Source organism: Sphaerodactylus townsendi, linkage group LG04 (assembly GCF_021028975.2).
Source record: "Sphaerodactylus townsendi isolate TG3544 linkage group LG04, MPM_Stown_v2.3, whole genome shotgun sequence".
Taxonomy (NCBI): domain Eukaryota; kingdom Metazoa; phylum Chordata; class Lepidosauria; order Squamata; family Sphaerodactylidae; genus Sphaerodactylus; species Sphaerodactylus townsendi.
In genome coordinates this window covers 61,388,162-61,414,308 of record NC_059428.1, presented here as the reverse complement: position 1 = coordinate 61,414,308, position 26,147 = coordinate 61,388,162, and the positions used below count along the sequence as shown (strand labels likewise).

The 26,147-nt window shown below is 40.0% G+C and overlaps 1 protein-coding gene across 2 annotated transcripts in view; it reads right to left on the bottom strand.

Annotated features, from left to right (window-relative positions):
- NCAM2 (neural cell adhesion molecule 2) overlaps nucleotides 1-26,147 on the bottom strand; it is a 273,716-nt gene that overhangs the window by 11,426 nt on the left and 236,143 nt on the right. Inside the window, exon 16 of one of the 2 annotated variants that reach the window (XM_048492570.1) lies at nucleotides 12,652-13,381. The exons of the other annotated variant lie outside the window; for it this stretch is intronic. Within the exon in view, the coding sequence (XP_048348527.1) occupies nucleotides 13,275-13,381 (107 nt within the window). The 3' untranslated portion in view covers nucleotides 12,652-13,274. Of the gene's footprint in view, nucleotides 1-12,651; nucleotides 13,382-26,147 lie in introns of those variants that run through there. 2 annotated transcript variants of the gene reach the window in all.

Genomic DNA, 26,147 nt, shown 5'->3' with positions numbered 1-26,147 from the left:
CACTAGAATTCTAAAAATGTCATTAAGCACAGTTTTTAAAGGAAGCAGATACTGTTTGCTAGCACCATCTTGTGAACAATTTACGCTTTTATCTTTGTATGTTCAGGGACATATTTTATTCAAAGGTAAGATTTAGCCATTAGGAAGATCTACAGTGTCTCTTTGTCTCCTACCACAATTGCTAAATAGCACAGAGGGTATTTCTGTCCTTAGAACTGTAAGACCCTCTCTTTTCAGCTTTAATTTGTACTGCTTTACAGAGAGGAATTTGCACAAAAACTCAGCTTGACCTGATTTACTAGTAACAAATCTTGACTTGTATTTTGCAGTCCTTAAACACTACAAGTGCAATGGAATCTCTCTCCAAGAGGATGCCATGCCTGTCAGAACACAAATTTCAAGGGCACAGAGTAATACCTAACATGGCATTCAGAGCCAATGGAGCAACTCTAATTGCAAAGACTGTGGCTTTCTCAAAGCTGGAGGACTTACAAGCCTAGCTGTACAGAAAAACACAAAAGGGAATGGTGAATTTAATACTCGGATGCAGGCAAAATGCTTCTGCCACAGCTGGTGTGATTTCCTTTCTCGGTGTGCTACAGCTCTGGCGACCATCTTGGAATTACCATATATACTCGAGTATAAGCTGAGGGTGGCTCTTTCAGCATAAAAAAGTGCTGAAAAAGTCGACATACTTGAGTATATATGGTAATAGTTAAAGGACTTTCTAATAAATATTTTTTCTTCTAGAGTATGCATTTCTACCATTGTTTTCTAGAGTATATATTCCTACCAATAACTATGGCATAACTAAAAACAGAGGCGAAAGGTATGTAGATTTCTGGCAGGTCACACAGGTGTAACTGAAATAAAACCTAAGGATATAGAATTAAGATATTCATTTTTTATCTATGTCCCTTCTACTCTCTTTCTGCATCTGGAGAAGGCTGTAATTCCATGGATGCTTTCATGAGAATAAACACCACTGAAAAGATGTATGAATTATTTTCAAGGTTTGTATGAGAAGTTAAACTAATATATAGAATTTTAAAATGAGTTTAAATTTTCCAAGCAAACATTTCTTCTTCCAGCTGCTCCCTCCCCTTATTCTATAATGTTTCTGAAGGTCCTGAAGCAAAAATCCATTTTGGGAATTTTTTTCTCATTTGCAGCAATATTGGATTCCTATTCTATAGTTCTTTAAAGGAGAGCAATAGACAAAACAGCCAGGGATAAAGTGGCACAACAGGACAACTATGATCTCAATTAGGTATGTTACTGAATTTGCAAAATTGTCTACTTCGATTTGAATATTTTATTTTTCCCTTCTGAAAAACTATTTGAGTCTATTTTCCCACAGTTTTCTTCCCTTGCACTGAATTAAACTTAATGCCCATTTCAATATTATTTCCCCATCAAGTGCAAAAATACAATTGCTATTGTATAAATGACATAAAGGATAAAAAATCACCAGTGACGATGATTGAGACAAACTAATCAATGACAGTGGCAACATACTAAATAAAAAGGGAAATAGAAATGGCCATATTGGAACATCCCAAGTCATGATCCAACTCCAATTATATGTAATGACTTGAAATTCATAAAAGGGATCTGCCTCACATCCGCCCAATGGCTCTTTGTTATGAGATGGATGTGTATGCACATACTGTGGCGACATGTGGATAGATACACATCAACTGGAGGATATAGCTTCCCAGTGAAGATATCTTTGCTGGATTGGGGCATATGTGGAAATGTCTTTGCTGCATTGGGGCATATGTGGAAATGTATTTAATTGTGCACAATGCATTTCAAGAGGTAAGCCAGCATTGTATAGCCTGATCTCATCAGATCTTGGAAGTTAAGCTGGGTTCCATCTTGCAAGGAGCAAGATGAAAATCTGCAATATCATACAATACACTTCATCATGAGATGATGAGACAGCACACATGAACAGCTCACCATGTGATGGATGGCACAAAGAGCTTTAGGACCACTTTACCATGTAAAGTGGCCCTTGGCTGTACTTAGACATGCCTAAATGAGGATTGTCAGGTCTCCCACTTGTTCTTCCCACTGCCTCCCCTTCACCAGCATTATGTGCAACATGATGTCACTTCTGAGGAAAGCCAGTTTTATCACAGAGTTCCTAGAAGTAAGTGTGTGGCCTCCCTAGAATTGAACAAGATTAGAAGGCAAATTCCATGGCCATGTCCCTTCCCTCTATCTCCTACCTAGACACCAGCCAGGGTTAGGCGTCCTCGCAATGCAGTTGCTTTGTCTAATATAACAGCAGTTATTGCTGATAGACCAAAATGTTTTACAAGGGCTATTCCATTAACTTTACAGGAGCCATATGGTGATAAGCCCACTGAGTGGTGAAAAATAAGTTTCCCCAGGATAAAATAGACAATTGAACAAAAGTCAAGTAGGTCCTGTGGGTTATGCATGACTTAGTTCATAAGTAGCTCTATTAGATTCCTCTGACCAAACAACAGTATTGGGTCAGGGTGAAAATTAACAAATAACATCAGACTTCATGAGACAGAGATCACATTGTAGGTTGCATGAAGAGTTCAGCTGATGCCACTTTTTGTTTAGTTAATCTTAAGGTTGATGAGACCTTTTATTATAATTAATACTTCTAGCTCAGTGGTGGCGAACATTGCCCATGCTGGCAGGGGCTGATGGGAATTGTAGTCCTTGAACATCTGGAGTACCTGCCTCTGAAATGCAAGGTCAAAAATAGTAGACTTAATATCCACTGAGATTTTTTACAATAGTATTAAGAATTTGGTTGTTTAGTTTGGGACCTGTTTATGTATACAGTGTACACTATCTGGAGCATTCAGTTAATTTCTTTATTTCAGCTTCCCATATAAATTCTACAGTTCAAAAACTTTGAATACTTTATCATAAAGCTATATACTAGTGTATTGTAGCACACTTCATGATTTGCAATTGAATTTGTGAAGCAACTACACTCTACTGAAAAACACAGGATTCAAGGTGTTGGAGCCCTATGTCATCTGATACTGACATATTCTTGTAATTTACTGTTTAACTTTGTGAACCAGTTCTTACTGATATGTGTGTGCATGTTGTGACCTGAAGACATACAAAATGTACCATTGAAGGATGGTAGTAACATTCACAATCTTCTTTCAGATGGTTGCTGCAGCACAGTGGTAGAAGAAGAGGAGTTTGGATTTATACCCCCTCCCCCTTCTCTCCTGTAAGAAGACTCAAAGATGGTTATAAACTCCTTTCCCTTCCTCTCCCCACACAGACACCTTGTGAGGTAGGTGGGGCTGAGAAAGTTCCAAAGAACTATGACTAGTCCAAGGTCACCCAGCTGGCTGGAATGTCGGAGCAAAGAAACAAATCCAGTTCACCAGATAAGACTCTGCTACTCAGGTGGAGAAGTGGGTAATCAAACCTGGTTCTCCAGATTAGAGTCCACCTGCTCTTAACCACTACACCATGCTGGCTCAGTGGGAAGTGCAACTATGTGGTAAAGAGTGTAGCAGTGTGGATACAAAGAAAAGGCTATGGGATATTCTTAGAGAAAGTCAGGGATGACTTTGAAAAACTCACTAATTAATAAAATTCTTTGTGACCCTGATGGAGAGACCTACAGATATGGCATGAATAGTATATATGTAGTGGATCACAGCAGTTTCTGCACTATATTACAATCTGCTATTCCTTAAATATTAAAAAGGCTATTTCAATGTTATACAATGGAGCTTACAGATTGGAAAAGGAGTAGGGCCATGGTTAAAAGTAGAATAGTGGAATGCATGCTTTTCATGCAGAAGGCTCTTGCTTTAATACCTGTTAAAAGGATATCTGAAAAGACATGTCTTTGCTTGGCATGTGGAGAGCCACAGCTTATAAAAATAAACAATACTGGGCTAGACGGACCAATGATATGACTTACTAAAAGGCTTCATGTGTTCAATGGAAGTCAAAGTCTTGCTTTCTGTTTAAATATATTCTCTGGACTCTGTGTTGTATGATTATAGCCATAGTGAAGGCAAAGTCCATCAAGGAGTGACACAGCTGAGGTAGCAGTGGTGACCGCAGCAAGGGTCTTTCAGGGCAAATGAGAAACAAAGGTGTTTTGTCATTGGCCCTTTCCACGCAAACCTTTTAAAACATTGTGTGACAGAAAAAAATGTTTCCTCCATGGAGTTCTGCATTGTTTTTACCCCTAACATTTTATTTCCAGTCTCAAAACGTTTTAAATGAATACTCTTTTGAAATGATTTTCTGTCTGAAATGTTTGAAAAAAAAATCTTGAGTTGCAGTGAGATCTATTTACTATTTCCCATGCTTCCCTGAACTTCTTGCTCTGAGCTCACTCAGTTCCCCCTCAGCTATTTATTTACAGTATTTCTCTGTTCTTTTATTTTTGTGTGCGAGGGAGGAATCTTTGAAGCATCAAATATATGAGGAGCATAACATGCAGCATGAGGCTGTGAAGTACTGATACACTGATTCAACACAGAAAAAAAAAGAAGGGGAAGGGAATCATTTAATGACAGCCAAGAATCATTTCAGGAATCAGCCGGGAATCATTACATCATTGTAAAGGGAGGGGTGGGAATTGAAAATGTTTTAGAAATGTTTTAGGGGATGCATGCTGAAAGGCCCTTGTCTTCCTTGGGAGTCTTCCTTTGAATTCTCCCTTCCAAGTACAAACCCTGCTTACTTTCTGAGATTGAACAAGATTGAGCTACCCCATGCAGTGTTTCTTCCTGCAATTTTGTTATGTAGGAAGGACTACATTAATTCAGCACAGAGCAGAGTACTAATTCATATCAAGATTATAAAATAATAGATGTTATCTTTTTTCCTGATGAGATGGTGTGATGAGATGGTGTTGGTCTTTGCATTTGTGTATATTGTGTATATTAACTGTTATATAAAAAAGGCAGAACAACAGTAGCCTTAGAAATTAAAAAATCCTGCTAAGGTAGTTTAAATCACTTTTCTTTATTATGAAAATGGATCAAATATTACATAAATAAAATGGACACTAAACGTAATGAATGACGTGCATAAGGTTACATGTTTTTGACATTACAGTTGGGAAGGTTTTGTGGGACATTACAATTACAATGAGCAGTTTTTTAAAGAAAGGAACTGACACATGACAGAGCATCAGTGTGGACTCACAGTCATTGAAACAGGATGTCAATGGGACAAGAACAGAATGAACAAACTCTTACAGAATGTATTGTAAATTATTTAAAACACATACTCTCTTTCTACATTCGTGTGAGATTATATTATGGACCACCATTTAACAGAAAATAAGTAGTATTTGCAGTGTTTGCTTACACCCACCCACACACTCAAAAATTGTCAAACTTTATAGGCCATATAATGAACCAGACATACACTCAATAAGTTTTCTTTTGTTTATGTTAACAATTCAAATGAGTACAACTAAATTTTTTTAGTATACATATCCCAGTATTTGATTAGTTAAAATAAATATTAAACCAACCACTCATTTCTGTATCCTGAGTTTTTCTTAAACAAATGGGTTGACAGTTCTTATTAGTATGAATGACCAATAGAGTAGAGAAAATGTTAAATTTAATTGCATATTTACTAACTCTAATACCATTATTTTGGTGAGTAATTAATTTTGGAACCTATTCAGTACTTAAGGAACAGATATACATTGCAGCAGTTGTGAAAACTGCTGTAGATCTCTGAAAGTGGTCTCTACTTTTCTGATTTTGTCCAATATTCATTCAATAAATAAAGAGCATAATAGTATTGTATGCCTATATAGGATAAGACTGCATCTGAGAGTCAGCGTGGTGTAGCGGTTAAGAGCAGGTGGAATCTAATCTGGAGAACTGGGTTTGATTGCCCACTCCACCATCTGAGTGGCAGAGGCTTATCTGGTGAACCAGATGTGTTTCCACACTCCTACATTCCTGCTGGGTGACCTTGGGCTAGTCACAGTTCTTCAGAACTCTCTCAGTCCCATCTACCTAACTATGTGTCTGTTGTGGGGAGAGGAAGGGAAAGGAGCTTGTAAGCCATCTTGAATCTCCTTACAGGAGAGAAAGGTGAAATATAAATCCAAACTCTTCTTTTTCTTCTTAGTGACATATATGTTAAGTGTGGTATTCATGAACTTTCTTGTTTCTCCTTCTGGCCCTTTCCACACTGCGGAAAGGGCGCTTCCCCACCGGCAGGAATTCTGCCGGTGGGGAAGCGGGGGCCGTTCGCACGAGAGCGTGCGAGCGGCCCCCAAAGAGGCCGGCACAAGACAGGCGGCTCTGCATGGAGCCGCCTCTTCCTTGTCCCTCTCCCACTCACCTCGTCACCTCTGTTGCCCTGCTGGCCTCCGTAGACCTGCCCACGCTGCCCTCCGACCTCCAGGGGTCGGAGGACAGCGAGGGAGGGTCTACGGAGGCCAGCAGGGCGACGGAGGCGACGAGGTGAGTGGGAGAGGGACGGGGAAAACAGCGCATTCCTGGCGGTGCCATTCGCACCGCGCCGCCAGGAATGCGCTGTTGTTCCAAAAACCTCCCTCCAGGAGGGAGGTTTTTGGAGGCAGCCTGACACCGCCCTGGGGGAGGGGAACCAGGTCGGAGCTGCTGCGTTTTTGCAGCGCCGCTTGTGCGAACGGCTCCCTGGGGACGCCGTTTTTGCCGTCCCCAGGGCATCGTTTATGGCCCGTGCGGAAAGGGCCTCTGATACATATTTCTGCAACTTGGGGAAATCATGCTCTAAGAGCACAGTGGACCTATGAGAACAGTATGAAGTCCAAAGTGAGAGTCTGTAGTAAGTGGGGGGTGGTCTAAAATTATCCACCATTTTTTGCTTGTGTTAAATGACCTCCCACAGTGGGAAACATGATTAATCCTGCCCCAAATAAAACTACTTAAAATATGTAAACATAATAGACCAAGTGAGGGAGCTATTCAGGGTATTTCATCCCTTTAATTTGCTCCTCTCTTGGTCCTCTCTTCTTTGCCTCTCTTACTTCACTCTGTCACTTCACGCTCTTAGCCCAGCTCCACAATGTCTTTTCATTTTTCACCTTAATTTAGGTTTTCCTCTTCTCACAACCAGCAACTTCATTTTCAGGCTTCTTCACTTAACCTAGCACTGTTTAATTTAGCACTTAGCGCTAATCCAATGAAGCATGATAATAAACAGTGAGAATGCACACATTTTAAATGTTTTCAGAATATTTGTCTGGTGCTGTTTCACCACAATATTTTCATTCTTGATGCTTTTGGGAAAGAGAAACTTAAATAGTTGTATTTGGTCATAGGTGAATGTTTACAAAGTAATGAAGTTACTATTATGATTTTTCATTAGTAAATTCTAAACTAGCTAGAGGATGGTTAACCTGACTATGAATGTTAAATCACATGCTAAGTCTCACCTATGCAAGAAAATGAAATAAATTAATTTATCTTGTTAAATAAAAAGTAAACGCTAGCATTGTAAGTTGCAGTCTCATGTATATTTTTCACACAGATTCAGTGACAAGATTATTAGTATTACACAAATCACATGTTTTTACTATTCCACAGTTACATGGATAGTAATATATTTTTCTTTGCATATTTAGAAAAAATGCCCATGTATAAAAACAATTAGTAGTTCTATCTACATTCAAGGTACACCCTTTTTTATGAGACAAAATTTTCATTAGTTTTTCACAGCTTTCCAAAAGCATCTAATGAAAATATATAATACTATGTAAAGCTGACTACCTGAATAGTACAATATTTAAAGAGACAGATTTGGAGGGATTCATTTAAAAACGAAAGCTTATTTGCTTAATGATACTCTTGTTTGCATACTGGAGCCATTATAATGCTCCATGAGTTTGAATATAAAAATTAAAGGAATCAATGATATGTAACTAGTCCACACAACTCTCTGTTATTATTCTTTTCAGAACCTGAAACACAAATATCAGTAGTCTGTTAGAGATGGAAAATTGAGGAAAATTGCTAGTGTTATTATCATTATAAATCAGAAGAGACTGCATGCAAATTACCATTTTTATTGGTTACAAAAATTGAATAAATTAAAAAAAATGAAAGACATCTGGTCAATATGGGTATAAACTACTCTTTGTGGGGGAGTCTCAAAATGAGATTTAGATTATATTTTGTGATTAGAATATCAGTTCTCAAAATGGCAACCTTCTTCTGTCATCCACTGTTCACAAATGTGGCCTACATTAATTATCCCACTGAAATAGATGTGGTTTAACAATAGAGCTAGGGCAGAAGCATACACTGACCTTAAGAGGAATGGATTGACAGCTCTAGCTCTTGCTTATATTTTTTTTATCAGTTTGAGGATTTATAAGGAACTATCACACAAATTAATGGGAACAATCTGAGCATCTTCTAATTCATTGTCATAGTATTCACTATTTTGGGAAAGAATAATGGCTTAATGGTACAGCATCTGTTTTGCATTCAGAAGATCCCAGTTTCAGGATTTTACACTTGTTTCCTTTTCCAATGAAACTCTCCCAGAAGCTGCTTCTAGGGTTTGAAAAAGTCACAGCGGCTCCTTCCACACATGCAGAATAATGCACTTTCAAACTGCTTTCAATGCTCTTTGAAGCTGTGTGGAATAGCAAAATCCACTTGCAAACAGTTGTGAAAGTGGTTTGAAAACGCATTATTCTGCATATGCAGAAGAGGCCAGCAAGAAGGCAGAATCAGCAAGAATTGCCCCAACCCCTCTTCTATGAGCTTTTTGATCCACTTGTAAGATTTGTTCTATTTACATGAAGTGTGAAAAGGAAGTTTCTGATTTTTTCTTCTTGCTATAGTCCCCTCCCCCAGTCCTCAGGAGTGACTCAGGGAGAAGTACAGGAATATTTGCCAGGAAAAAGAAGACAGTAAAGCCCATTCCCACAAATATGGACAGCCAGCATGGTAGAGTGGTTAAGAGCAAATGGATTCTAATCTGGTGAGCTGGGTTTGATTGCTCACTCCTGAGTGGCAGAGGCTTATCTGGTGAACCAGATGTGTTTCCTCACTCCTATATTCCTGCTGGGTGACCTTGGGCTAGACACACTTGTTTGGAACTTTCTCAGCCCCACCTATCTCACAAGCTGACCTTGGGCTAGTCACACTTGTTTGGAATTCTCTCAGTCCCACCTATCTCACAAGCTGTCTGTTGTGGGCAGAGGAAGGGAAAGGAGCTTGTAAGCCACCTTGAATCTCCTTACAGAATATAAAGGAAGAATACAAATCCAAATTCTTCTTCTACAATGCCTGGATCCAACCCAAATTTCCTTTCTTTATATCAAATACCTCTTTATCCTTCTTTTATTTTTCAATTCATGTCAATGAAAAAAAATATAAAGACAACCATGATTGTACAAAAAGCTGTCTTATTCAGACACATTTTTCACTGAACAGTATACTACTGAATTTGCTCTAGACAGAGCCCTTTCTACAGTTCTTTTAACTGTAGCCAAGAACTGGGCTTTCACTGCCTTTTTCTTATTACTTTGTTCTCCTGCACTTTCTGAAAATCTTTTTTTTAAATCAGAGAATCCTTCAAACCAGCTTGTAACATTACATGTTATATTGAAGGGGTTGTTGGAGGTGACTCACCAAAATCTGATATTTTCTTTTGTGTTGTATTCAAACTATAGTGTTAAATGACAGACTATATAGCTGCATAAATCAGTTTTCTTCCATTTTGCTTAGCAAATGTTACAAGTACAACCATCCCTCCATCAAGAAATACTGTCAGAGTTTTGTTTTTGATTTTCAAAGAATGAACTTCCTTAATTGTAAAGAAATCCTTCTGCTGAAAAGAAATGTCTTGGTTCAGAGAAACAGCAAAGCTAGCTCTCAATTAAACTGTTCCAGACCTAAGAATATATAACAGGAAAGCTACAACAACATAATATAATATATAAAACCCTGGAAACTACATGGGATCTTTAACAGACTTAAAATAAGAAGCAACCACTAACGTCTATTTGGGTAAAGGGAAAATAGATATATAATTTCCTGTCCAGCAGAAAGAAAAGAACGCGGAAGGGAAAGAACCTTTCAATTTAGATCAAAAGTTGCACAAACCTTTAAGATCAGTGACAGTAATAAGTACAATAACTACAGAAATGTCTTTGTGGCACTTGGCTTATATACAATTATTAAATTCAAAGAAATGACTTGGATCAGGAGGTGTCCTGCATCTTCGAGATTTGCTTGTCTAATTTGGGGTCTTCGTGTGTGTATCTCTGTGTGTGTGTTTCTGCCAAGCACTTTAATACAATCATATAATAAATATGTGAGTGCACTATATTAGTTGGTGGCAATATCAATTGCCATTCCAATTACTTACATTAAAGAACGTATTTTTATACTTAATGGATGAAGAATAAGGTACTGAGTACACATAGCCCTTTTCTGCTTGTTTTTCCAATCTATCCAAAAATTTATATTCTAATAGGGTCAATAATATGAAGCATTATCTTTCACTGAGTGAATGGAATGTAAATCATTTCGCCAATAACTACTTTTGGTGCTTGTAATATATAACAAAGTTTGGGGTGAAACTGAAAATGATAGGATTTTATGGGGACACTGTGATGAAGTATTGTTTAAGGCATGACTTGTATTTCATTGACAAGAAATATATTTTGCTATCTACTTTAGAACAGTATTCTGAGTGATATTTCAATTATATTAGGAAGGAAAAGCAGGTAGAAATCACCAAGGTATACTACAAAAATGTATAGAGGTATGAAATGGTTGTTTGATTTTAAAAATATATATAAATATTATTTTAAAAGATACATCATAAAATGCTACAGTCCAAAGGTCCATGTCTGTTCTGAGATGCACACATCTCACATGAACAGGCATCACTATTGACTTTAATACCTAAGATATTTATATCAGAAGCATGGATAAAAGACACTCTCCATGATAATAAGTGAATGGAGAAGCTGTTATGAGCACATAACACCTGCCAACGTGCATTAGGGGGAGGAACTAAACAGTTCCTAAGTATATTTTCGTAAAGGCACAACAATATGCATAGTGGTATATGTGATACAAAATTGAGGACTTTGATGAGATGTTCAAAATGATTTAAGAGTGAACCATAGCTCCTATGCATGTATTTGCAAAGAAACATTATGGAGACGAAATGGGAACACTGAATTCTGAACAAAATTGCAAGCAGCCCATTAAAAGTTGTGTGTTAATTATCAAATTTGAATCCCACAAGTGTTTCTAATAAAATGTTTTCAGTTTGAAAGGTGATAAAAAGTAAGAGAAAGGCTTATGGTTAAACATAAGGTAAAAATACATTTTATTACTCCGTGAAAATTCCCAACATTTCCTATGTGTTTCTCCAAAAGGCTTCTTCAGGAACACCTGTTAATTTTGTAGTGATTTTCCAAAAAGAGTACCAGATCACTGATCACTGATGTTGTACTCTTTTTGGAAAATCACTGCAAGACTACCCAGAAGCCCATTCTGCACAACACAAAAAATAACATTTTGAGGTTTCAAAATGAAAAGGTTCCTGCAGGAATTCTGCACAGGTTTTTGATCAAAATATTTGGGAAATGTTTCATTTTTTCTCAAAATGTTTTATTGCAAAAATGCTAAACTAGTGACTTTTTTTCTCTGACAACATTTTCAAAATGTTTCCTTGTCTGCAGACAGCAGGAAACATTTTAAATATTCCTGTCCAACTTTAAAGCTGTCACTTTTGTTTTGTTGTGCCTGCCATTTTGTGCCGCTTGTGATTCTCCATGCCATCCACCATTTGCAGAGTTTTTCCCAGGAACATTTTCTTCTGACATCGCTTTTGAGTGACATTTCACTGATTGAAGTACATGAATCAACTCAGCTTTGCCTGGAGATTTTAGCATTGTGTCGCTTTCTCTTTTAAAAATTTCCAGTGAGGCATCTTCAAAGTTACAGACTCTGTAGCTTTGAAGATGCCTCACTGAAAATTTTTAAAAAAGGAAAGCAACAAGTTGCCAAAACCAGCAGCAAAGCTGAGTTGATTTATGTACTTCAATCAGCAAAATGTCACTCAACAGTGATGTCAGCAGAGGAAATGTTCCTGGGAAAAACTCTGCAAATAGCGAGTGGACAGAGAATCACAAGCAGCACAAAATGACAGGCACAACAGAACAAAAGTAACAGCTTTAAAGTCAGATGGCAGGCGGAAAAAAAGAACCATTTTCACCTGAAATTATTTTGTTTTGTCTACTGTTTGGAGTTGGAAGTCAAAAAGCTTGCAGATGCACCTCTAGCCACTGAGGCTCTAACTAGCAGTCCACCCCGCTCACCTGAGTCTGTGGGGGAGCTGACAATTGGTACCCTGCAGGAACTACACTTTAAAAGGTGCAGTGTGCACTTGGAAGGCCTAACAGACAGAATGTGAGTCAGCTCAGGATCAAGGCACAGCACAGACATATAAGAGACAACTCTTATATGGTGGAAGTTGCAGGAGCAACATTGTTGAAAGCCTGACAGCTTTCTGCTGCACCTGTTTGCAGACTGATCAGTCAGAACTCCAACTGGAACCAGGTTGTCTCCTGACCTACCTTTGAACCTTGACTGCCTCTTTTCCCCTGCATGGAACTTGTTCCTCTGGACTCAAAATAAGACCACTCTCTTCCTCTTTCACAACTATGCCTGCTAGCAACTGTAACCTGATTCACAGTGAAAGTGGCAGGCCAGGACAGCTTTATTTTCCATGCTGTGCAAACAACCCAAAAGCAATTCTTTCTAAAACACTTCCTAAACATTTTAAGTGCTTTGTGTGAAAATGGCCATATTCTCCTGAAGAAGACTCTTGGTGAAATGCATAGGGCCTTTCAGGAAATTTAACTAATAACATATATTGTACCTTTTTTGCACCACTGACCTTAGCCTTTTTTAAAACTCTCTTATGATTGGTGTGGACTTTTTATTTCTCCCTAGTCTGAATGGCATTCACTTCTGTATTTTAAATTAAATTCACATTCTAGTTAAGGAGATTTCGGCATTGAAATTACTAAAATGGGAAAGGAAATAAATAATTTAACTATCACGTAAAAATTGTCTTGGGTTTCTTTGATAAAAGCACTTGCAAGAGATATTCATGCATAGTTTCTGTTTTCATTATGATGTAGCATAACAAATAGTTAAAATGAGTGCCAGAAAAATTCACTATTTCTGCAAAGCTGTTATATATTTCACATTAAAAGAAAGTCATTGGTTGTCCAACTAACATTAAAATACACACAGTAGATTTATGACTATGAAGAAAATAAAACCAGCAGCGCTCAAATGCCATGATTGGTTTCCATTTCCAACTGTACGGGCTTCACAGCAGGTATCTGCTTTGATGAATATTGAGATAAAAATCCGAAGAAAAAAATTGAGAAAAAATGGGAAATATTATAAAGTATGTGGGAAAAATAAAGTAAAAGGAAACAGTGAGAGTGAGAAAAAAAGAGAGAAAAATAATTAATGCAATATTTACACAACCCCAAAGTCAATTTCTTAAACCAATAATTTTAACTATCAAATTTTGGAAATTTTATTGTGAAATTAAGTGCTTCTGAAGTTCATTCTACTGGAATGATGTTCATTCTGCAGGAATGAAAGAGTAGACAAGTTATTTCTAGCCAAAATCAGCATATTTTCCATGTGGAGCACAATTAATTAAATGATTAAAATTTCTTTAGTGGTCTGTATCCTAATTTTCTTGAAACACAAAGCAGTATGCTATATGCCTTCCCCTCCTGTATTTTATCATTATGATAATGATGTAAAGAAGAGCTAGATTCAAGTCTAGTAGCACCAACAAGATTTTTGGGGTATGAGCTTCCAAGAATCAAAGCTCCCTTTATCAGATAACTTAAAGGAAGGAAGGTGAGGCTGGAAAAGATGACTAGCTTCACTGGTCTAATTTATATTAGAGTAAGGATTCCAACCTTGGATCTCCCAGATCCTAGTCTGACACTTTAACCAATAAACCATGTTGGCTTCTTATTTTGGGGGGAGGAAGTCCTGAAGCATACTCTATGTTGTCATGGTACCTAAATGCAGAGACATCTGCAAGCTGTAATTTGCCTTTTTACCACTAACTGGGATTCTACACAACAGTTGAATATTGGTTGAGAATCCAAGTTTGTGGTGGAAAAAATCCAGTTTTCCTTAGGTGCTCGCATTTGGATATCACAGTACAATTGCACAAAACCAGAATGCCTTCAATTTCACTCCATTTTCACAGAGAGAAGATTGATAAAGTACTCATCACTGGAGTAAGCCAGGTCTGGGACACCTGAGTGCAGCCATTCTGTTCCTTCAGCTGACCTGTTCTACAACATAAATTAGAAAGAAACTTCTCTGTTCCCATATTCAAAGAATTGCAGGGCTATGTGGAATTTGCTTCGTAATGGTGAATTCTGCACAGGACAAATATTATGGGTGTAGGATGAAATACAAACTTTTTTTGGGAGGGGGACTTCTCACAGGTCCAACCCCCAAATGAGTCTGCCCTGTTTCATTCCCTTCAAACTGGGATTTTCAAAAATCAGTAAACCAGTGATCCTTTTGCAAAATTTGCAGGTTGGAGCTGCTCCCACCTGAATGGCCAGGCATGAGGAACTTTATTTCCCTCCCTTCCACCACACTGTCCACAGTCAGGGAGAATCTGCCTGCCATTGCAGGGAGGCCCCTTTTCCTTTATTTGTGTGTTGCTCATATGCAGCTATGCAGGGGCAGCCAATAGTATTGTGGGACAATCAGCATGGCTGTGGGGATTCATTTCTGTATGCCTGTGCACAGTGGTGGGGTTCAAATAATTTAACAACCAGTTCTGGTAGTGGGATTCAAATACTTTAACAACTAGTTGCATACAAGCACCATTTTAAAAACCGGTTTTGCCGAAGTGGTGCGAACCTGCTGAATCCCACCACTGCCTGCACAACTATGCGTTGCAGGAAATTTTTTAAAAAGACAGAAGCATCTGCATGCAAAGGCACGAAAGCAACCTGGATTGTTTCCATGGGATCCAATATGCTGCCTGCACGGCACAGATGTGAATGGGAAAAAAGAACATGGGTGCCTTTATAAGACTGCAACTCGTTTTACATTTACTGGGTGGAATCAACCAATGTCTAGATGAACTCAACATTTACTATGTTCTTAATTGTTAGCTTATTGTTTTATGGCCATAGAATAGTTTATAAATTCTCCAATTAATAAGAATTAAGAAACAATTGTTGAGTACAAAACCTACTTAAATACTGATTGCATCAAGCACAGGCATGAATGCCACAAAACAGCACAACAGGTCCCTTTGCATGATATTCTGGGTCAGCTCTGGAGTATACATAAATTTGGCTTTTCTGGTTATGTACTGTATATATAGGTAAGTAATCACATTTACTGTCGTACAAAGGGGAATGTGTTTTTGTGTTGATCCCAAGGTGATCTGCACCATGGATGTAATTAGTAGGATTGTAAGTAGGTGTGGGAAAAAATTCTGTGTCTTGGAGTTTGGGTTCATTAGACCTGGAAATTTTTTGAAAAACTTGAAAAAAGCCAATATATCATATTGGTTTTTTCAAGTTTTTTCCCCAAAAATATTCAGGTTATTAAACCAAATCCATACACATATAGATGCCTGTCTCTGGACTCCATGTCTGGAGGAAGCAAGTGGCCCTGAGCTAAACCAGTACCACCTGCTGCATCTTAGGCCCCTTCCGCACACGCAAAATAATGAGTTTTCAAGCCACTTTCACAACTGTTTGCAAGTGGATTTTGCTATTCTGCACAGCTTCAAAGAGCACTGAAAGCAGTTTGAAAGTGCATTATTCTGCATGCGCGGAATGACCCACAGACTCACTTGGACTTCACAGGAAGGCACAATTGATGATGGACCAAAGTGCATGTGACCTTCAGAGGCAGAGTCCATAGTGTAAAGTTGGAGCTGGGGAGGTTGAGGAATCACAAAGAATTATGGGAACTTGAATTGTTTCCATAATTCATTGCATATGAATACAAAGGAGACTGTCATGGCTCAGCCTCTGAGTATAAGGCAAGAGTAATATATATTTTACTGAATTCTTACTGCCTCACAGTGGAGTCAGTAGAAGATACTTGAAGGAACTATGTCCTCTGTCTATTCTAGAAATGCTTCTGCTCCCTTAAGAAGTTGTGGAGTTCTAGCCCATATTCCAGAGAAGGTGAAATTCTAAGAACTATGTAAGAAATGGGCAATTTTGCCCCTGGAAAGCTGACATGATGAAACATAGCTTAACAGTCTCGGATAGTAACCCATAATTTTACTTATTTCATGAATTTTCTTAAAACATCTCTTCCATCAAAACATAAAAATGCCCATATTGGATTTAGCAGTATTACTAATTTAGAGTGATGAAAAAGCTGCTATTAACCGCTGCAATTAAATTAGTATATTTTAATGCTTTATCCTGACAGCACAAGAAATGCTAAGAGCTGCTTCAAATAGGTCAAACAATAATATTAATATTTCAATGGGAATAGACGTTTTACACTTCATATAGATCACCTTCCCCATTTCCACACCTCCTGTAGTATTTTACTGTGTATGCAGTTTGACCTTTCATTGGCAACAGGTTTCTATCCTAATAGGAAAGTAATCAGATACACAGTATACTGCTCTAATGGGCTCTGTATAATCTTCAATGAATTATTGCTACTCATGGCAAGTTATTACAACTCCTGCCAAACTTTCTGTAAAAAAAATCACTCTATAATGATTACCATCGAGTGGCTGGAAACTGGTGGAAGTCTGTGGGAGGAAAGGGACATGCTGGCAGGCCATGGCATGGGATGGCATTACTTCCAAGAAAACCTGTAATTGCTATCACACCTCTTTAGGAGTTGGCTTTACCGTAGAATATCTGGCAATCCCTAGAGTAGACAGATGTAACTTATGGGTTTTCTCAAGAAATGATGTTGCACTGTCATCCAATGATGATTTTTTAAAAACAAATTGTTCCCATTAACTGGCTGATGGAGCCATAGTAGAGAATTAAATTGGAATGTAATGAATCTGCCAGCTGGAACTTAGTAAGGATACTTTTTTTATAATGCCACTATAAAACATAGCCCCAGACTTACCTGGGGCTGGCATTGCGGCAGGGGGCAGGGCAACCGCTTCCCTAAGATCTGATAGTGTGCTTGCACACACTTGGGTGCTGGCCCACATGATAAGGTCAGGCTGGCCTGTGTCACATGCCAGGCCCCATGTCACATGGGTGGGGAAGGAGCGTGCACCTCTATAAAAGGCGGCACACAGCAGGGATCAGCCTCTTTCCGAGACTTACAGTGAGTGAATCCACCCACTCTCCCCTTCAGTTGATTTGTTGTTGGTTCATACTATTTGTTAACTGTTTTGTCGCAGCCTTGGCGAGTTTGGGCAGAGAAGCACATCCTTTTTGGGGAGGCCGAGCTTGTGAACCAGGCCTCCCTGTAGTTGGGGGCCTCGATAAGAGGTCTGGGGGTGAGGCGGGCTCAGGGGACAAGCCATGAGGCTCTGCAAATAAGCCCGCTATCCCCAGCAGGAAGGAGTGTCATGTAACGGGGGTTCTGCTCAGGTGGCACCTAGTAGCTTTCTGTTCCAATTCCCCAATACAGATTTGGGACGGTGCCGGGTTCAGCAAGGGTGCTGCCCGGTAGCTAGGATGTGCCCCTCTTGCTAGGATGTGCCCCTCTAGGATGTGTCATGTAACGGGGGTTCTGCTCAGGTGGCACCTAGTAGCTTTCTGTTCCAATTCCCCAATACAGATTTGGGACGGTGCCGGGTTCAGCAAGGGTGCTGCCCGGTAGCTAGGATGTGCCCCTCATCGCCCAGCTTCCTATTTGTTTTGCCCAATTTATTCCAAATAATTGGTATTGTGTTATTGGGGACAAGGGAAACTGCCCATCAGCACGCAACACAAATTTCTGTTCTGAACCTTGAAGAGTGTTAATCTGGATACACTGAGAAGTCCTTCAACTTGAGAAACAGTCATTTTGACTCAAAACAATCTGCATATTCAGGCTGTGATATAAATTAAGATTCATGAAAACAGCCAAATAATTAGCATTATGGCCTGAACTGAAAAAAATTCTACAATTATCTTCTGAGTGTTTGTAAGTAAGACACGGTGGGGATCAAATAGTTTTCTTTCGAACAAGAGTCCCTGTGCTACAAACTTGTCCTATGAACCTAGTCAGGTGTTTCAAAAACCACTGATAATATGGGTAAGTATTGTTCAAAAGAAAAAGTGAAAAAAACCAGTACATACTATCCCTTTTCCTGTCATTAGATCACTCTAAAAATCTTTTTAAAGTGTATCCTATCTTTTTACAACAAAATTAATGCCTACATTACAATTTTATATCAGCCTATTGATGAGCTGAAGTATAATTAATTGTTGCTGAAGTATAATTAATTGTATAATTATGCTGCTGAAGTAGAATTGGCAGCCAGCTGTCACTGAGCTAAACTGAGACCTGTAAGAGAATGCCACATATCCCATAGTTGCAAATCTACAAGTTGAAGGGCAGGAATGAAAGAAAGAACTGTTCTGGCAATAGGACTTGACATTCAGTCTCTTTAGAAAACAAGGGAGCTGGCCTCTTCATTCTCTACATGCTTTTGTGAACAGGACCTACACTGCTGATCCAGGATCTTAATGAACACATACATTCATCATGTTCTCAGTGATCAAGTTTGCTTGTGCATCAACATTTTGCTGCTTTTTGACCATTCTGTCTGGTGCAAAAGGAAATACATTTTATGTGATTCTTTGTGATGGTGGGAGGGAGGAATTTAGATTCTGTGCTAGACTTGAAAACTCAGTTTAATGCCTAGGGATAATGCTTGATCCAGCTTTATTGATAAAGAAGCAAGCTGATACAGCCACACAGAAAGCATTTTACCAGTTCTGCTTTGCCTCCCCCCCCCGCCCCCATCTTGACTTTACAGACCTGGCCATATGTCTCCATGCTACAGCATGGAGTGTAGTAATATACTCTACATGGCTCTATCCTTAAAGACAACTTGAAAGCTACGCTTGGTACAGAACTCAATGACTGGTTATTATGGGGTAACAAGTGGCACACACTTTCTGCAAACACTTCATTAGTTACCCATCATCTACTGAGTTCAGTTCAGAATCAGGGGCCATGAATCAGTGGCACAGCACCTGCTTGGCAAGCAGAAGATCTAAGGTTATATCCCTGGCATCTCCGGTTAAATAACCCAGCAGCAGGAGATGTGAAAAACCTCTTCCTGAGATCCAGGAGAGCCACTGCTAGTCTAAATAGATAACATTGGCTGTGATTAACCAGTTGTCTGATTTAGTATATGATAGTTTTGTGTGTTCATAACCTATACATCTTTTGACGGTGAATTACATCTCAGGATGGTGAATTAAAAATGAAAATAATATATATCTTAATTTAAACAAATGTATTTTAACATTATTGAAAGATGGGCAGCCTCATCCAAAGAAGGAGGTGGTGGGACACAGCACCAATGCAGCAGCCCCCCAGCACTTCCAAAAAGGGCTTTATGGAAGCGTGGTGAGCAGGAAAAAAAAAGCTCCCAAACCTTCCTGGAAAGTCCCATTGGGATTACAGGATGTAAACCACCCAAAGGGTGGTATACATCTAAGGGCTGGAGGGTCAGAACCATATTGGGGCAAAATGGTGCCCCCCATGCCCCATGGTAGCTAAGCCCTCCAACCCCCATGCCTCCCCAGGCCCTGTGGTAGCTAAGCCCCCATACCACACTTACCTGAGGGAACTAAAGAGGGGAGGGAAGGGGAGGGGAGGGTGCCCAGCATCTTGACATGGCCACCCACCCTAGAGGAAGGAGAGGAAGGGGTGGCATGCAAGGAAAGGGGAGTGAGGGGAGTGAGTGAGAAGGGGCATGCAAGGGAGGGCAGGGGGGCAGGGGAGGGGCCATGCAGAGCAGCCAGTCAATGTGCAACCCAGGCTCCAGCGGGGGCAGGGCGGGCAGGGCTTGACTGGCTGGCTGCTCCACGCAGCCCAGGCTTTGGCTGACATGCAGCTCCAGCCAGGAAGGGAATGTGGGGCCTGGCTGGCTGTTCCGCACAGCTCAGGCTCCAGCCTTCGGGGCAACTGACAGACCGGCCAGCCTTCTCTCTCTCACTCAGCCTAACTGGCTGAGGCTTGCCCAGCAGGGACAGTGCCTGCCTGGCTGGCTGCTCCGGCTTTTCCTTAGGCAGCCAGCCCACAACTGAGCAGCCCATGCCCAGGCCTGCCTGGCCAGAAGTGTGGCGGTTAGTCAAAAGTGTGGGGGTGATTTTCTCCCCCCCCCCCCGATTCACTGAGAGGGTTCCCAGGGCATTTATTCCTGAATGTTTCCATTATAGCTGCACAACTGAAGAGGGCAAATACACCACCACAAGGCTGTGCTACTCTCTCAAGCCATTTTGCCTCCCCTCTTTGGATGGAATTCATAATATGTTAATGCTTCTTACAATGGCGGACAATAGAAGAGAGAAATTCTACTAACAAGATGAAAGAAAAAAACAAAAGGTTCAGGAACAGCCATTGTGGAACTGTATTAGCATTGTATCTAAGAGTAGAAGCACTCTTAAAATAGACAGCAATTCAAAACTTAGAAAGGCAATGAGGAGCAATGAGAAATGAAAATGGATATTCTTAGCAGAATTTTATTTTAGTTTCAATATCTGCACAAAATTCAAAACCAAGTACATACAAGTAAACTGATCAATTATATATTAAACTTCAATAGGGGCTTTTTCAAGTGTATTTAAAAAAATCTCATGGCCTCAGTTATTTGTCTCCATGAAATGATACACAGTTTCTTATAGCCCAATGTAGGAGGCAGCTGGGGGATGGCCCTGTTAACACCTCACTGAAGATTACAGCAAGCATCTAATAATCACAGTGTACTGGCACTCAGCTGCAAAGATTGTCATGCCCTTATATAAAGCAGTGGTGCGACCGCACTTGGAGTACTGTGTTCAGTTCTGGTCGCCACATCTCAAAAAGGATATCGAAGAGATAGAAAAAGTGCAGAGAAGGGCAACAAGGATGATTGAGGGATTGGAGCACCTTCCTTATGTTCTTATGTTCTTAACCTTGGATGCCTGGCACAATTGTAAAATTGAAATACCTAATTATTTTACCTGTACAAAAATGTGCGCTGCTGCATCCTTTTATTCTTTTGGTTGTTTGTATCTCTCTCTGTTTTTGCTCTGTTTTTCCCCTTTTATGTTATATAGTGCATTTTTTCATTTATGTTACATAGTGTTATATCAGCCTTTTCCACAGTAGGCAAAATTGCCCTTTTATGGTTGTTTTTCTAGAGGTTTTTTCCCCTCTTCCTTTCTTTATTAAATCTTTTACATCTTTTTTGTGATTTTGTTTTCTAAACCTATCAAGAATGGGAAGTGTTAAGTCAAGTTACTCTTCCTATGCAAATAAAGTTTTGTTCTAAAATTTTATTTTCAATTCTATTGTCCATCTCAGCATCTGATTTACATTGCATAACTTTTTGGGGAAAAAAGCTAGCTATACTACTAAAAGGCTTTTAAGGCCTGAATCAATTTAAGCTGAACTTTATGGGACTTCTAGACTGTGTGGCTGTTGACCAGCTATCAGACCACATTGGTACAGATGGTAAACCCACAACAGCTCAAAACACAACTGTTTTAAAATTTGTTTGATAATTAGTCTATTGAACTATTTTAATGTCTCAAGACCCTAATTTGCATTTCTGGAGTTAAAACTTTCAATATTGTAAGTGATCCTTCAATAAAATACATTCATTGGGAAGCAGCTTGACTGTTAACCCTATCTTTCCTTTTTACTGTGTATGCATTGCTTAATATTTTTTTCACATCTATGCATACCTCCTGGAATATCCAGGAGGCAAAGTAAAGACCTCCTACCCATTAAAAATTGGTTTCAGTCCATATGCATGAAGACCAACACCAGCCCAAATTCTGTGAAAAGAAAGTGCATAGGAAAACCGGGCCAGAACTACATTTCTTATTTCTGTCAGGTATAATTCTGGTGGAGGTATCCTTCTCTCCCTCTGGCTCCCTTATGCTACTTTTGTGAATGATGACAACAACCTTATAATGCAGAATAACCAGATAGAACAATAAGTATAATAATAATGACAATCCTGCAAAGCAGAAACAAAGATGACAGTTTTTGCAGCAATCTAAAGCTGGCAATAAGGCAGTCCTCATTTTTTTGTATCCAGCCCCAAGAATCAGTATACTTTGTCATTGCGAACAACCACTGAGTCTCAGCAACCTGAGTTCTGACACACCAAGACACACAAGGTGGAAGAACCTCATCTTCAAGATATCCCACCAGAATAGATTGCTGAAGTAGAGTTGGCATATTTGTGGCCAGGCATTTGACCTTCTTCCATCCATTGTTTCAGACTGCTTTGCTAAGTTTCATACTAACAGTCAATCGGGAGGAAGCCCATCACACTGAATTGACCAGTGAAGAAAATCAAGATCAAGGTATTGGACTCTAGATCTAAATTAAGCTTTAACATTATCACCAAGCTTATTTCTCAACTGTGAACAGTTCTGTATTGTGACCACATCTAATACTTCATTGTCAAAAATATTTCATGTTCATTGTAAACATATTTTGCTTTAATGCCTCATTGCTAAGTTGGCCATAGTATGATACAAATGATATTTGCGTATGTGAACTATGCTGTTTTTGTTGTGGTAGAAAATCATGATTACAAAATGCATAGTTATGTGTGGACTTTTTCTGATAGAACAATAGGATGTCAAATGGTTATAAATTGTTAGAATGCTTCACTGTGTTTTACATGCAAAATAGTAGGATATGTTTCCATTCTATTTTAGGAAAATATTTTAGGACACAATTATTACAGAGAGTTGTAAGGAAAACTTGATAACCGCTTTGCTTTTACCCACAAATCTCATGTTATTTCCAACGACAAATATGGTTAAAAGGAGGTTTAGACAAACGTTCCCCACCTTGCACTGCCTATCTCAGCACCAACATCATGTATATCTTACATAGTACCTAAAATACTTGCACACATCCTGTTGTGTACCCAAAATTATGGCTAAAGGATTTTCATTACACAATATACTGAGACATAGAGTTGATTGTAAAGATTGTGCTCCTTTTTTCCACTCCACTTTCATCTATGTAGCTTCCTCTTCCTTCTGATGAACCTCACTGGACTTCAGTCACTGGAACAGGCTACTATATCTTTCTCTCTCCTTCTTCCCGCTCCAGTGGTGGGATTCAATTAATTTATCAAACAGTTCGCCCCCCACAGCTCGCCCCTCCCCCACCGCCCACTTACCTGGCTTCTGCAGAGGAACATGGTTGGCCCAGCTGGGGCCTTTTCCTCCACTTCCCCACCTTTTCTATTGTTGGGATGCTGGGGTAGGGGAAAGGTGAAGGAAGGCAGCGGCTGCAGCTTGACCTGGAAGGGTGAGCAAGGGGGCTTTCTGAGCTGCAGGGCAGCCTGGCACTTTGCAGCTAGGTTGTTCCAGGGCTTGGAAAGCCCCCTCACTCACCCTTCCAGAGGAGGGCAAGCGATGGGCCTTTTAGAGTCCCAGAGCAACCTGGTGGCAAGGTGCCAGGTCACTCCAGGTCTCAGAAAGCCCCCTTGCTCACCTCCCCTGGGGTGGTGGGATTTAGCTGGTTCGGCAAACTAAGGAAAAAATTAGCTACTGTTTTGTCTGAACCAGTGCGAACTGGCTGAATCCCACTACTGCTCCCCTCCACCACACTTCTTTTGAGACCCCATTTCAAGTTCAGACTCTTTATGTTAAAATTTAACGGAAGATACGATCTGTAGAATATCTCTTTAGTGTGTGTATGTCTGTGTTTTCCTTAATACGTCTTAACTTTAAACCAATTTCTGTTTATTCTAAGAATCTGCACATTCTAATGATGAATTAGGTCAAGGTATATATAGATTTGGGCTATTTGAGTAACAGTTCCACCTATTATATCATCTACTCTCTTAACAAATCATTATCTACCACCTCTGTGCAGAGGAAACATCAGTAGTACATCACTCTGAAGCAAGCCTTTACCACTCATTTCTGCAAATCCCTTTTATTTCTCCACTGTTTAGCAAGACTCCAAGTCTTTCAGGAGGTCTCACTATTCCTCTAGGAACATGATATTCAATGGAATCTGTAATGACCTTTAATGATGGTCCAGCTGTTTTCAATCTTTTTCTTGTATTAAAAAAATTGGATCGGAATAGTGAGAAAAGTTGGATCAGAATAGTCTGCTTTTTCTTGTTGAAGTGTGAAATTGCTGTTGGACGATGTGTAGCACCAGTCATTTTCATATCCCCAACAATCTATTTCAATGTGAATGTCTCATTTCTCCGATTTCAAGAACTCTTCTAACCTGAAGTTTTTTTAAAGCATTTATATCCCAAATTACAATTACTTTCTTACTACTAAAAATGTCTTTTAAAATATTTTATAGCCCTAATATAATACTAACTTGATTTTCAGTGTTCTATTTAAATGCAATGAACATTGCACATAATTTCATGTATAGGAACTGACCACTTTCAAATTTGCTTGTTTCCACCACACCCACATATAATCCCCCCTCCCAATCACATCCAGCTTCATGCAATTCTTTTTTATTCTTGTTACTCTGCAAAATCTGCAGCATTTTGCCAGGTGTTTTTTTAACCACAGATAGCTTCTCAGATGGAACAGAGAGGTTTCAAAAGCATTTTAGGTTTCACAGGTAGACGTTTCTTAGTTAGATGTTACAGCACAGTTTTCAGAACAGACTTATTCACCCACAGGTGCCTCTTGAGGGAAAACTTTCCACCTGAAGTCAAGCACACTCCTAGTTCACCTGCCCTTTATCACCAAAAGGGAATGATCACTGACATTAGGAGGGCCCCCACCACATGAAGTTTCCCTATTCCAGAGATCCAGGCTGAGATTAGAGGAATCTGGCCACCTAGCCTTCCTCTCCCTGCCACTAGACACAATCCCCAGGCTGAAGGAACTGTGAGCTGACATGATCTGTGTCTGACTCCTGAATCTGGGTGTCTCTCCACTCAGACTCAATTCCCCCCAAGATCCTTTCTGACAGGCTTCTTCCTGCTTTTATAGCAGACAGCTCACCCTATCTGTGGCTACCAGCTATAGCCTTACAGTCCACCCAATCAGGTTGCGCTCTGGCTGTTACTGTGGTGTTTTGCTCTGGCTAACTGGACCATTGCAAATTAACCCCATAAGAGCCTAATCTGTCACACCACACATTGCCTACTCCAACACCCTTTTGCAAGGTCTGGTGTTCAAAGACCACATTATTCATCTTCATACATAGACTCACATTTTTTCTCAAAAAAGGGGTTTGGTGAGTACATCTGCAAACACTTCTTGTGTAGGACAGTACAGCCACTCAACAAGCAAGTTTATGAATCCTTTATTATCTTCAAAGTGTTATATTGGTATGGGTTTGTCTATCTGAAAGTCTTGCATTCAGTTGCAGTATCCATTTCAGTGGTCTGCATGATTTTGCAACCTTCTGCCTTCATCCCGCCCACTGGCACATCCTACCATGTGAGGCCTTTCCGGTGTGCCAGTGTGATCCCCTGGGAGATGCCAGGTGTGCCAGTGTGGGAGAGGCCTTGTGCGCCACAGGGGGCCTCTCACATTGGCATTACCCCTCTTCAGGCCTCTTCCCTGCCGGTGTGCCCTGTCATACAAGGCCTCTCCCACACTGGCGCGATCCCAGGGAGATGCCGGGCATGTCGGTGGGGGAGAAGCCTCATGTGCTGGCACGATCCCCCTGCAGGCCTCTCCCCCACCAGTGTGCCCTAATGCATGAGGCCTCTTCCCCACTGGCACAATCCCACAATCCCAGTGGGGGAGTGGCCTTGTGCACCACAAGACAGGCCAGATGTGCTGCAGCAGGGAGGTGGGGGGCTTGGACAGGTGCCACTGTGGCTGTCCAAGTCCTCCCCCCAAGCATGAAGGGGACATGGGGGTGGGGGACGTGGGGTGCCCAGAGCAAGTGAAGGAATAAGAAGGGAAGTCCTCCTATGAATTAAAAACTGGT